The sequence below is a fragment of the Eumetopias jubatus genome, unplaced genomic scaffold (genome assembly GCF_037043125.1).
Source record: "Eumetopias jubatus isolate StellerSeaLion01/CBP00866 unplaced genomic scaffold, mEumJub1_p1.0 scaffold_10, whole genome shotgun sequence".
Lineage (NCBI taxonomy): Eukaryota > Metazoa > Chordata > Mammalia > Carnivora > Otariidae > Eumetopias > Eumetopias jubatus.
The window spans coordinates 95,678,318-95,691,408 of NW_028274816.1; the positions used below are offsets into that span (position 1 = coordinate 95,678,318).

The 13,091-nt window shown below is 44.9% G+C and overlaps 1 protein-coding gene across 2 annotated transcripts in view; it reads left to right on the forward strand.

The window, feature by feature from the left end:
- The window catches only part of ERN1 (endoplasmic reticulum to nucleus signaling 1), a 78,813-nt gene that overhangs the window by 23,435 nt on the left and 42,287 nt on the right, over nucleotides 1–13,091 (forward strand). The window contains exon 2 of one of the 2 annotated variants that reach the window (XM_028087404.2): nucleotides 2,771–2,891. In XM_028087404.2, coding sequence (XP_027943205.1) covers nucleotides 2,771–2,891 — 121 coding nt within the window. Of the gene's footprint in view, nucleotides 1–2,770; nucleotides 2,892–13,091 lie in introns of those variants that run through there. The other variant, XM_028087408.2, reaches the window with a different exon arrangement.

A 13,091-nucleotide genomic window follows, 5' to 3' on the forward strand; every position in this document is an offset into this window, starting at 1 on the left:
CCCTCCTACCTGCTAACTTGTCCATCTCCATTGTATTTTATGAAAAATTCATTGCTGATTACACGATATTTTAGAAAATTTAGAAAATACAGGAGGAAAAAAAAACCTGTTGCTATGATTTTGCAGTATTTCCTTCATCTTTTTTCTATATATATATATATTTACTTATTATTTTTTAATAGGGGTGTTTGTGTTTCTTTTGGGACAGTTTTGGGTTGTGAGGGACAGAAATCTAGTTCCAAGAAACATAAGCAAAGCGGCAATTTCTTGTAAGGCTTTCTGAGCCCAAGGACAGGAAGTTGGCCTGAGGAAGAGTAGAAGCCAGGGCACATGCTCTCCCTCTGTCAGCTGTGTTTCTTCTCACGCGTCTTTCTCCATTTCAGTCTTTGTCTCTCCCCCATCCAGCAAACATTCACGGAAATCTCCCAAGTTTAATTGCTTACCAGTTCAGTGACCCAGAGAGTTCAAAGCAATTCTTGTGTCATCCTAAGACCTATTGTACAAAATGCCTGTTCCTTGGGGAGCCATTTGACAGGTGGAGGGGGGTTCAGCAGGCCTTTCCACCTCTTGGTCCCCAGGTGTGCATACTCTTCCCTTTTTATTTATTCAGTCTTTAGACAGCCCCCACCTGACGTGGTCCCACTGTCCCCCATCAGCTGCAGAGCCATTTGACCTTCTCAGTGGGAGATAGCCCTCAGGCTCACTGAGCTACAGCCCTCAGTGGTCTTGTCCTTGGGCCACTGTTCTGCAGGCCCATGTGCTCTACGCAGTGAGTGTTTCTCTGGTTCAGGTGTGAGCAGGTTCAGATGAAGCGTGTCACCATCTATACCCTATAGGCTAAAAGAATTTCATCCCCAAAACACTGGGTACGCAGGACCTCTGGATTCCCTGCTAGGGCAGGCACCACCCTTGAGGCTTCTGTTTTCCCAGCCAGGTAAAAAGCAGACTCTTCTTCCTCAGACTTGAGGCTTTACACGGAGAATAGACTCAGCAGGCAGTGAGGAAGCTTGCTTTTGGTTCTCCCATTCCAGGTGAGCGGGCCCTGGCTCTGGGCAAAGGAAAGGGTGCAACCTCCTCGCCTCTAGGCCAGGAGCAGGCGAGGGAGGAGAGAGTGAGGTTCTAGCAGCTGCTTTGTCCCCTCTGCCAGTGGGTCTCCACAGTGGAGGAGGAATACAGGGACCAGGTGTTTGTCCTGCTATCTCGGGCTGCTTTGAAGGGAGCCATCGGGTTTTCCTTCTTAAGGGATTAACTAGATGCCATCCTGGTTCTTACCAAGAGTGGGCAGCTATTTTGGGGTCAGGCTGCCATGCACAAGTAAACCCCCAGTCTTGTTTAGTGCTAAAAGCCAGCCATATTCTTGTATTTTAAAAATTTTGTGCCAAAATCCAAACTCTCACAGTATAAGCAAGTTGTGTTGGCCTGTTTTTAATTTAAGACCCACAGGAACCAGATAATTTGTGGGACTATATGGTGACAAGGAGAAAATCTTACTACAAGGTGGCATTGCTGAATGGGCCCAGACTCAAAGGGGAAACCTTACCAGCTGTCACCTGCACATGTGTGCCTTGCACGGGTGTACATGCATGTGCGCACACAGCTGCTTCCATGGAAACCGCGTGGGTGAGGGTACAGTTCTTAGCAAAGCTGGAGGATAAGCAAACCAAAAAAATCTGCCCAGTAGAATCATCATCACAGTGTACACATTGAATTTTGGATTCGATATTTTTCACGTGAAGACCGGTAGAAGCATTTTTGTACCTTGCTGTAAATTTTCCGAAGTGCTATTTTTAATGATTACATAATATTCCACTGAATGTATGTGTCATAATTTATTTCAGTCTTTAAGATATTGGAAATTCAGATCTTTCCAGTTTTTGTGTTTGTAAATGGGATACAATGAGCATCATTGTGCACACGACTTTTTCCATATCTGGAACTGTTTCTTTAGGATATAGAAGTGGAATTATAGGATCAAAAATCTGAGCACTTTTATGCTTTCTAGAAAGAGTGCACCAACTTATAATTTTCATTGCCACCAACAATGGATGAGAAAATAAATTTCACCACCTTTGGCTATTTTCTGTAAAGAGAGTGCGTGTTTTAACTCATTAAGCATAAAAGATACATTTTTATTTCAATTATATTTTGATGATAATGAAGAACAATTTGGGTTATGTTTTTCATATATTTTATAACCTGTCTTTTTTGAAATCTTGGTGTTTTATTGTTACATAAATTTTTTATATAATGAGAGCTGTTTTTTCCTATTTTGCTTTAAATGCTTTCCCCTAATTCTTCGCCTTTTTAAAATTCTGTAAGTGCACGTGGGTATATGCGGGTGTGTTGGCATTCTTCTTTACCATGGAGCCTTGCAAGATGACCAGGTTTTAGAAAGTGAAGTGTAACCAAGAGAAGGAAGTCCATTAGAAAGCTGAGCATACTTTCTTCCTGTTTCAGTGGAGGCTACCCATGGATTATTTCAGAATCCCCATCTTTGTCATACCAGGTTATAAGCCTTTCTGTCTGCAGGAAGGATTGCTTCTTAGATAGTATAAAGAGACCTGGGTCTAGTCCTGACTCGGCTGTTGTCTAGACATGGGCCCTTGGACGTAGGCTCTGTAACCTCGACGTCTTTGTCTGTGAGGTAGTGGATTTTAGAAGGATAACTTTTGGCATGTCCTGGGGGTGGGGGTGGGGTCTGTGTGTGGTTGTACATGCCCAAGATGAAGAATCCTATTGAACATGAAGATTCTTCTACATCTCATTGCAGATTTTTGGAAGTCCCAGCACAGTGACACTTCCTGAAACCTTGTTGTTTGTGTCAACTCTGGATGGAAGTTTGCATGCTGTTAGCAAGAGGACAGGCTCGATCAAATGGACTTTAAAAGAAGGTAATTTGGATTTGGTCCTTGGGTGACAAGGGCATTTGCTCAGCTGCTTCCGAGAAAGCATATGCCAGAAAAAGAGAAAAACAGTTACACATTTTTAATAAAATAAAAAAGGATAGTGGAGTCAAGGAGAGGAGAGAGAATTATACTCAGAGGGTACGTTTACAGCTTGAAGGGATCATTCACCAAATGCATCAACTGAAGAGGCAAGCTTTATCTTTTTTTTTTTTTTTCTTTCCAGATTTCATGTTTAAGTGGCTCTAGGCTTTTCTATTAATAGTTCTGGCTGGTAGGTCTTTCACAAAGACATACTCCATTAAATTTTTTTAAGTTCTACCTAATGATTAGAATCTTATAATAATTATAAGAACTATCTTCTGTAACCTCAAATTACTCATTTGTTTTTATAGAGGCTGAAATACTTGAGGGCTATAAAATTTGATATTCATCCAAGTTAGCCACTTTATTGGGTCTTTACATTGAAGGAAGTGAAAGACTGAGCTTGTTTTCTCATTTAATCTGCCATACCTCCTTTTTTATGATCAGGTCTTCCTGGTGATAGTTAGCAGAGTGGAGTCCGACAGCTAGGAAATTGTATTTGATTTCCAAAGTAGTCTTCGTGGATAAAGCCATGCAAATCCAAGGATTTGGGGCTTTCAGAGTCTCTGTTATTCTGTCCAGTAATAATTCTGATTTGGCTTTAGATAGGGTGTGACCAACATGTTCTCTTTCGTCACTGATCTGTGACTCATTATTTTCATGAGCACAGCAAATGTTTTTCCTTTGATAATAAAATGTTCCAAAACACTGTTTTAGATGGAAAAATATTGGCATATGTCAGAAGGGCACACATCATTTTATTAGTTTGACAGCAAACCTAGTTACCAACCAGAGATAATGGCAGCTGGGGTACCACAGACCACCTGCCTCACCTGTCTGGGTCCTGCTTGGATCAGCAAGAACCATAGGCAGCTGACAGGACCAGCTCTCTCGGGAGTGAGTGGCCACAAGAACACTATAGAGCCGGCATTTGGCATTGCATTACAAGCTCCCGGAATGTTATCCGTACTGTCTCTCCTTCATATTTAAGCCTTTTAACATTTTTTATTTAAAAATTTTTTTAAAAATATATTCATTTGAGAGAGAGAGCATGCGCGAGAGCACAAGCAGTGGGGAGGGTCAGAGGAAGAGAGAGAAGCAGACTCCCTGCTGAGCAGGGAGCCCAACATGGGGCTTGATCCCAGGACCCCAGGATCATGACCTGAGCCTAAACCTTAAGTGCTTAACCGACTAAGGCACCCAGGCAACCCGCCTTTTAGCGTTTTTAAAACAAAAGCACAGTTCTTTAAATTTGCACAATTTCTGATTTTGTCCAAAGGTGAAATCATCAAATCCTCAACACAAGGACTGAGATAAACATTTTTACTGTTCAATGTTAGGGCTGGGCCCTCAGTCTCAGCATTCCCAGGCAGGGCATTTTTGGCCCAGGCTACTTCATTCTTCTGCTTTGTTTTTCCCTGCATGTATTGTTTTAAATTGATCTTCTCGAAGTCTTAATTTCTACAGGTAGCCTTGACTGTATCTGGCAAAACTGTGTCTCACCTCGTTTGTTACTTAGTCAAACATAAAAATCTGTCTCTTCTCGCCCATACTTTATTTTTTATTTTTTTTAAGATTTTATTTATTTATTTGACAGAGAGCACAAGCGGGGGAGCAGCAGGGAGCCCGATGTGGGGCTCGATCCCAGGACTCCCAGGATCATAACCTGAGCCGAAGGCAGCCGCTTAACCGACTGAGCCACCCGGGCGCCCCTCTTCTCTCCCATACTTTAGGACTTAAAGAATTGTTCTCTCTTTTACTTAATTAACGTGTGTTTAGAGAATCTGGTCTGTGAAGGATACTTTATAGGGCACAGAGAAGAAAAAGCCCATCCTTGCCCTCAAGGAGCCTGCAGCCTGATAGGGGGAAATGACAAGTACCACAACTTGAGCACGGAGCCGGGGTTTGTAAGGGAGGTGGTAGGGGCTACAAGGCCTGCAAAAGGAGCGAGGGAGGCAGCAGGTCTGGGGTGTGGGGACAGGTCCTGTTAGGGAGGAGCTTAAGGATAGAGGTGGTGGGAGAGAAGCTGGAGGGGATGTTGAGCCCTATGGTAGCATCAAGGCTTTTGTATTTGAGTGAACAGGAAGCTGGGACCATTAATGTGACTGAGCAGATGAGTGACTCAACAGGTTTAAACCTTTAATCCTGCAGCAGAGTGTGGGAGTGTGGGCTGGCGACAGGGAGGCCAGGGCTGTAGGGCAGACCTGAAAAGGGGGGCAGGGGGAAGGGAAGAGGAAGAGGTGGGACAGAAATATAATCAGTAGAATCTAGCAACAGATTAGGGAGGCAGAGCAGGGAGATGTTAAAAGACACTTAGAGGGAGAACTTGAGAAATCTCAGTAAGGTCTAGTAATTTCAAGTAATTCTTAATATGTTCTAAGTCTCATTGTTTTTCTGAGAATGGACTGGCTTTTTTAGTTCAATTCAGTCCTGGATACCAGTAGCTGTATAAAATATATAATATATATTTCCACACATCTGTGTACTGTGTCTATTACAGTATATATGTATGTATTTCTACACAAAGATTAAAAGTGGTAATGTATAGAGACCCTGAATTTTTAATTTGGTTTTAATCTTGCAGTTGTGACTAAAGATTTCAGAATTGGTATTTCTAAGCCATTAATCTGTAAATCCCCTATAAACGTAACCCCATGCTGTTCTAGGCCCTGAGGATATGGCAAGTGAACAAAACAGACAAAATCGTGCCCTCCTAGAGCTTTCATTCTAGTGGAAAACAGACAAGGAAATAAATTATGTAGTGGTGATAAGAGCGGATTTTATTGAAGAAAAATAAAGCAGGGAAGTGGAATTAGGGAGCACCAGGTGTTGGGGTGGGGAGCTGCAGTTTTAAGCAGGGATGGCCCCACTGAGAAGGCATCATTTGAGCAAGAACTCAAGGTGGCAGGGGAGTCTTTAGGCAGAACATAGAGGTGAGGTGGGAGAGTCCTTGGTATGGTGGAGGAAGCACCTTGGCATGGCTGGAGGGGAGTCAGGAGCAAAGGAGAGGAAGAGTAGTGGGAGATGAGCTCAGAGCACCAGTCACGCAAAGACACAGTGCTGTCTTCACATACTGTTTATTATAAAAATGCCCCCGCTACTGTCCTGGAATGAAATGTATAAGACAGTAACCTACACACACAACTTCAAAAAGAAATGTATGTATTACCCAGCTAGTAATCTAACACTGGGATAATAGAAAAGTAATTTTTACTCACATATATGTGATTTAACACGTAAATGCTCTCACATGGTGACACTCCACTTCTGAGTGAATGTGGTGCCTGTTAATGCAGACTGATCAAAACACCAGGATACTTACGGTGACTGGATTTCCAAGATGGTGGACTGTTCTTGGTAATGCTCCAAACCAAAGCAGTGTGACCTTAACCTAATTTATACAGTAGTTACATTCTGAGAAGATTAGTTGTATAAAATTATGCAAAAAGTGCTTTTGTGCTTTTATACAAGTGAGGTTATAGGCTCAGGGAGTTATTAAGGGTTTTTGGCCTATGGGAGAGCCTGACAGACATCAGGGCAGTGTATAGATTTGGGATGATCTTTGGCTCTGCAGTGCTATCTGCCCCATCCCCCCCACCCCCAGTCCCTGCAACCACTAAGAAATGCCCTCACAGATTTCCTGAGTACCAGCAAGCTGTGCCCTCCTGATAGAGCTCTAGGGCCTGGTGGCTGGTATGAGGATGTTGGCCTTTTTGAAGCCACCATTGGAGATAGCTGAGCAGAGGAGTGACATGTCCTGGTACTACAGACTGATGTTTGTGCCCCTCCAAAATTTACATGGTGAAGCCTTACCCCACCATGTGATAGTATTTGGAGGTGGAGCTTGGGGGATTTAGCTTAGATGAGGTCACGAGGTCGGGGCCCCCCATGATGGGATTAGTGACCTTATGAGAAAAGGAAAAGCCCAGAGCTCTTTTTCTCTCCCACCGTATGAGAACACGGCGAGAAGACTGCCATAAGCAAGCCAGGAACAGGACTCTCACCAGAACCCAACCATGCTGACACCTTGAACTTGGACTTAACAGCCTCCAGGACTGTGAGAAATAAATGTCTGTTGTTGAAGCCACGACGGCTGTGGTATGTTGTTGTGGCAGCCCACGCTGACTAAGACACCTGGCCTCCACTTCACAGGGTCAGCAGGTGCTGTTGAGACTGAGCTGATGAGGCCAGGAGGAAGCTGGACCAGGTGGGGGCTACTGCACCAGTCCAGGCAAGGGAGGCCACGGTTTTGGGCCTGAGTGGCAGTGGGGAATCAGAGTCAAATGGAAGAAACTTGCTAATGCAAACAGAGCCCTGTAACTCCTCAATCTGGGGTTATGCAGAATATATACCTGTTATTCCATTTCATAGTTTCCTGACTGTTTACTCGTTTCAGGGGCCAACAAACTGGGAGAGTTTTGGTCTTTTCTTTCCACAGATTGGTTTTGGCAGGTGCTTTTGTTCTTCGCCCAAACACGTGTTGCTGTTCCCAGAACAGAAGAAATGGAGACTTCTTACACCACAGCAGCAAACTGCACCTAGTGCAGAAAACGGAGTTTTGTTTTCAGAAGCTAATTTGAGTTGTGACATACCAAGTGAGGTGTGATCTTTCTAGGCTGTGATTTTGTGATTGTAGCAACACCAGAAACTGTCTGTCTTTGTCTGAAATTTCACCAGTGAAGACAGTTGAGTGTGTTTCCTTTCTGCACTTTCAGCCCAAATGCAAACAGAAAACATTGCTGCCCTGTTTGGTGTTAGATTGGTTTTCTAAAGCTTGCTTTGGCTTGGTGAGGGCAAAAGGATTTTCTTTGGTGTCTCCAGGGCTGGCTTAAGGCTTCTTGCGTTCACCTTGAAATACTGGTTATTAAAATTAACTAGATAACTAGGATTATTTGAAAGACTAAACTAGACAGAATAGAATAAAAGAAAAACTAGAGTTATAGGGGAAGATTTTCTTCAGATTTCACGTGCATTTGCCTTTCTTACCATGTGCCTCTTCTCATGGTTCCTGCTGGTGCTGACAGCCACGGCCCACCCAGTCTGGAAAGTAGAGTGATGCTTTGCTGCTTGGTCACTGAGTTCTGTCATGTAGACTGAAGTAGTGTCTCTCAAATCTGACTCCTTCTCCCTGCCCTCCTTGCTAGTGCTGTAGCCAGGCTCTCCACATCCCTTTCCTAGATCAGTATAGCAGCATCCTGGCTGTCCTTCAGCCGTCACGCTGCTGTCAGACATGCCCCCTAATGAGACCACGGACCATGCTGCACCCCTGCTGAGATGGCTTTGGTGCCGTCTAAAGCAGTGCTCCAGGTGTGGTCTGCCCACCGGTCTGCCAGAAGCACAGGAGGGATCCTAAGCGTCATCCATGATGGGTTGGAATTTTCAATAGCTGGTCCTTTGCCACAGTTAGAGAAGCACTGGTTTACAGGGTCGAGTTTAAGCTTCTTGGTATACATGCAAGGTCCTTCGCCATCTGGCCCTTACCCACCCCTCTAGGCCTCAGAGACATGGGACCTTTGCTTGTGTTCCCTCCCCACCAGCACCGTGCAGTGTTGGACAGGCTCCTAGTCATCTGTCAAGATCCCCTTCAGAGGCCACCGTTAGGGTGAGCTCCTTCCTCATCTGGATTCTGGGGTACTTTGTGCTTGTGTTGAGAATTTTTGTTTGCATTTGTCTTCCCAATGAATTCTAACTTTTTTAATTTTATTTTTGAGAGAGCGAGAGCACAGGGGTGGGGGAGAGGTAGAGGGAGAGAGACAGTCTTAAGCAGGCTCCCAAGCTTGGCGCAGAGCCTCACACGGGACTTGATGTCATGACCCTGAGATCATGACCTGAGCTGAAATCAGGAGTCGGACACTTAACTGACTGAGCCTCCCAGGTGCCCCCTAAATTCTAACTTCTTGAGGCTGGGCTCTATAGACGACCATGGATGCTCCGCAAATGTCTCAGCCACCTAACGCTGACTCGGGTCCCAGATCCCTTCCCACTAAGATGTCTTTTGGAATCCCTGAGAAACAGATGAGACTGGACTCTGCCCCCTTGGGATGTGTTATCTGTCACTTGGACCATTGTCACAGCAGGTTCCAGTTCCGGTTCCTGATCTTGAGTTGCATGTGGCTTTCTGTGATTTTTTGCGGTTGGTTTTCTCTCCTGTCCCTAAGCAGCATGCATGTTCCTCTGAAAGAGTCTGAGATCTGCCTTCAGAGGTGTGACAGAAAAGGAAGAAAGGAATTGTAAGGAAGGACAGCATTCCGTTAATAGTTCTAATCTGTCTTCTCTTTGGAATTTTCTGAGCTTAAGATATGCATTACTGCCTTTGTACCTCCTTGCTTAAGCACAAAAAAAGTGTTTATTGCCCTCCATTGTTTTGGAGGACTGAAAATCAAGTCGTGAGAGGGGGATAAGAGAGAGGCCTGTTTCTACTTTGGAGTATTGCCAGGTTTGATGGCACTCCCACCGCTCACGAATGAATTCTGTGAAGTTCTGACATCTTGAGAGGCGTTTGGGCGCAGGCCGTAGCATTGAGTTGTCTTCTCTTCTCCTTCCGTTCTTTCACTGTTGATTGTAGTGATCAATGTGCACTTTTACGTCTGAGTTACTTCTGTCAGGGGGAAAGTGAGTAAGAACATGGTAGAATCTGACTGCCTTTAGAAAGGGAGGTTTTTCAGATTACTTTGGTCCCTCCACATGATTGTCTTTGTCAAACATGACATTTGGTGACTTGCAGGGGTTCACCTGCAAGAAACCTTGTTATGTCCTCTTGCAGTTCTGGTGAGATTTGGAATTTGAGGATCAGCTTTTGATTAGATGCTTTAAAATGCTCTCCCCTGGGGCCCCTGGGTGGATCAGTCGGTTAAGCGTTTACCCTCAGCTCAGGTTATGATCCTGGAGTCCTGGGATCGAGCCCCACACTGGGCTCCCTGTTCAGAGGGGAGTCCGCTTCTGCCTCTCCCTCTGCTCCTACCCCCACTTGTACACGCATGCTCTCTCTCAAATAAATAAAATCTTGAAAAAAAATAAAATGCTCTCCCTATGAAAGCTGAACTTTGAGGAACATTTGAGACTTGCTCCCTTACACATTGGACCTTACAACTTTAATGGGAACTTAAGGTTTAATGTTTTTTTTTTAAGATTTTATTTATTTATTTGACAGCGAGAGAGAGAGAGAGATAGCGAGAGCAGGAACACAAGCAGGGGGGAGTGGGAGAGGGAGAAGCAGGTTTCCCACTGAGCAGGGAGCCCGATGTGGGACTCGATCCCAGGACCCTGGGATCATGACGTAAGCCGAAGGCAGACGCTTAACTACTGAGCCACCCAGGCGCCCTGGGAACCTAAGGTTTAGATTACAGAAGTACCTTTCCTTTGAGGGAGGAAATGAGCTGCCACTGGGGAGAAATATTCCCTAATTGGTTCACTTGAGTGCATTGAACATATTTGGGAAACTTACCTTTTGACTTAGTGAGGGTGAATGACCTTGTTTCTACTAATAATTTTTATAAGAAAATAGTATTAGAACCTTAAGCATTTTCTTGAGGAGATGCCAGTGGGTTTATTGCATTCAGACCAGCCAATCTAGCTTCACTATCTGCTAGGATTAAATCTCCACGTCCTCTTTAGGTCCTTTTTCCACTGCATTTTTCTGATCAGGAGGCTTTATTGCTACATTTCCCCCTTTTGTTTGGTTCCTGACCAGCCCTCCTGCCGCCCTTCCTGCCATCCTTCCTCCTGCCCCCACACTGGCACAGGCCATCGGACTGGGGTTACTGGGCCGCCTTCCTCACTGTCCTTTGTGCCTCCTTCCCTTTCTCGTTCACTTTGTGCCCTGATGCCTGCCTAACCTTCCTTCTCACTGGCCGCGGATCACGTCCCTCTTTTGCTCAGAAGCCTCCAGTCAGCCCCTGGTTAGTGCCCACCATGTACCACATCACAGAGTTTCAACAACTTTCTGCTCCACGGCCTCTCTGCCTCCTTTCCAGCCTTACTTGCATTGTTCCTCAGAAGGAACACTTGGCACTTGCCAAGCCTGTGTCCTCACTCCCACGAGTGGGGTGATGGTTCTTCACTCATGCTGTCTGGTCATCCCCGCCCTCTGAGTCATCCTTCTTTATGAAATCTGTCTTCCCCGAGTATACTAGCCCTCAGTGGCTTCCCTCACTTGGGAAATCCTGGGGTATGTACCACAGGTTTCGGCAGTTGATCATTCACTCTTCATGTATATCAGCTTTATAAACTCCTTTCTTTATCCCACACAGCATGGAGCAGAGAACCAAGCTGATGGCAGATTCCCAACATTTGCTTTTGAGATGTATGTGGTAAATCTCAACAGATAATTACTAGTAGTTGGGTTGTCATACTCTTTCTCAGAGAGGAAGGGAGGGAGGAAAGGACAAGGAAGGCTCTTGAATATTTGGTATATGAGGAGGCTTCATTTCTGGGTTTTTTGGTCCATAAATACCTTTCAGAAGGGCCAACCCAGAAGAGTTCATATCATTGCTAGAGATATACTTAGAAGGGGCTGGCTTGGAGAATTTCACATGTTCTGTGACATCTTAGTTGTACCCAGAGAAGTCATCTAGTCCGAGAGGAAGATGGTTTTATTTTTATTTATTTATGTATTTATTTATTTAAAGATTTTATTTATGTGAAAGACTGAGAGAGAGCACAAGCAGGGGGTGCGGCAGATGGAGAGGGAGAAGCAGGCTGCCTGCTGAGCAGGGAGCCTCACATGGGGCTTGATCCCAGGACCCCGAGATCAGGACCTGAGCCAAAGTGAGACACTTAACCATCTGAGCTACCCAGGCGCCCCAGGAAGCTGGTGTTAAATGCCAGGTGTGTAGGGGTCAGCTAGATGGTCGTGCTTTGGAAAGAAGAATTGAGGTGAGGCAGAGTGGAAAAACCTGTGCTCATCTAGATCCCGCCAGAGAAGCAGTGTGTTCCAGAAATATCAGTGCTCATCTGAGAAAGAGAAAAGAATGATCTTGTAACGCTCCTTAAGCTCCAGTCAAATGGGCAACCTGTTCTTGTGGCTTCTGTAATCAAAGGAATCTATTCCTTCCTCCATGGAAGAAAGTCTGCCCAGAGCTACCTCCAGGGAGAGGCCATCAGACCTGAGGTCTGTTTTGAAACACTTATTTAAATTTTGGTTGACTTCATCAGGGACATTTTTTGGTTTTGCTGACTTATCACCCCCATGTTTTCCCACACCCTCACCAATTCTGCTAGGCATGTGTTAAGGAAGCCTGCCATGGTGCTGACAAGGTCCTTGCTCTTTGAGCCGGTTTCCCTGCAGTGCCTTCAAACCCTTCAGGCTTCATTTCAGAAAGGGAAGGTTTAGGCCATGGCTGGCTCAGTCAGTAGAGATCTCAGGATCGTGAGTTTGAATTCCATGTTGAGTATAGACATTACTTTTTTTTTTAAAGTGAAGGTTTATATTGCAGGTGAATGCAGGAAAAAACAGGCTTTTCTTCTGTACATATCGGAAAGGCTTTTCTTAAATGGCTTCTTTTTTTAAGTTTCTCTCTTTTTAAAAATTTTTTCATTTTATAAAAACTTCAACACACACAAAAGTGTGGAATAGTATCATGAGACCCTCATGCACCCAGCGCCCAGCTTCAGTGGCGATAAGCACATGGCAGTCCCCTTCCTCAGCTCCTTTATTTTATAGCGAGGGTCAGATCATTTTTTCCCCATACATTTAAGTTATTTTTAAATGTGAGTGAACATGGGGCCCCTGGGTGGCTCAGTCAGTTAAGCATCTGCCTTTGGCTCAGGTCATGATCCCAGGGTCCTGGGATCGAGCCCCATGCTGGGCTCTGCATCGGGCTCCTTGCTCAGCAGGAAGCCTGCTTCTCCCTCTCCCCCTGCTTGTGCTCTCTCTGTGTCAAATAAGATCCTAAATGTGAGTGAACAAACTGAAGTGGTGTGGGCCAGCTCTCTTTGGCTTTTATTGTATAGGTTTCTGTGTGGAAAACTCCTTTTCCTTAGAAAAAATTTATTGGAATGACTATATCCCGCATACAGTATTGACTATCTTAAATTCCTGACTTCCTTTCATTCTGCAGACAGCATTGTCTACTAAGTACGAGGGGAGCAGAGGCCCCCTGGGCA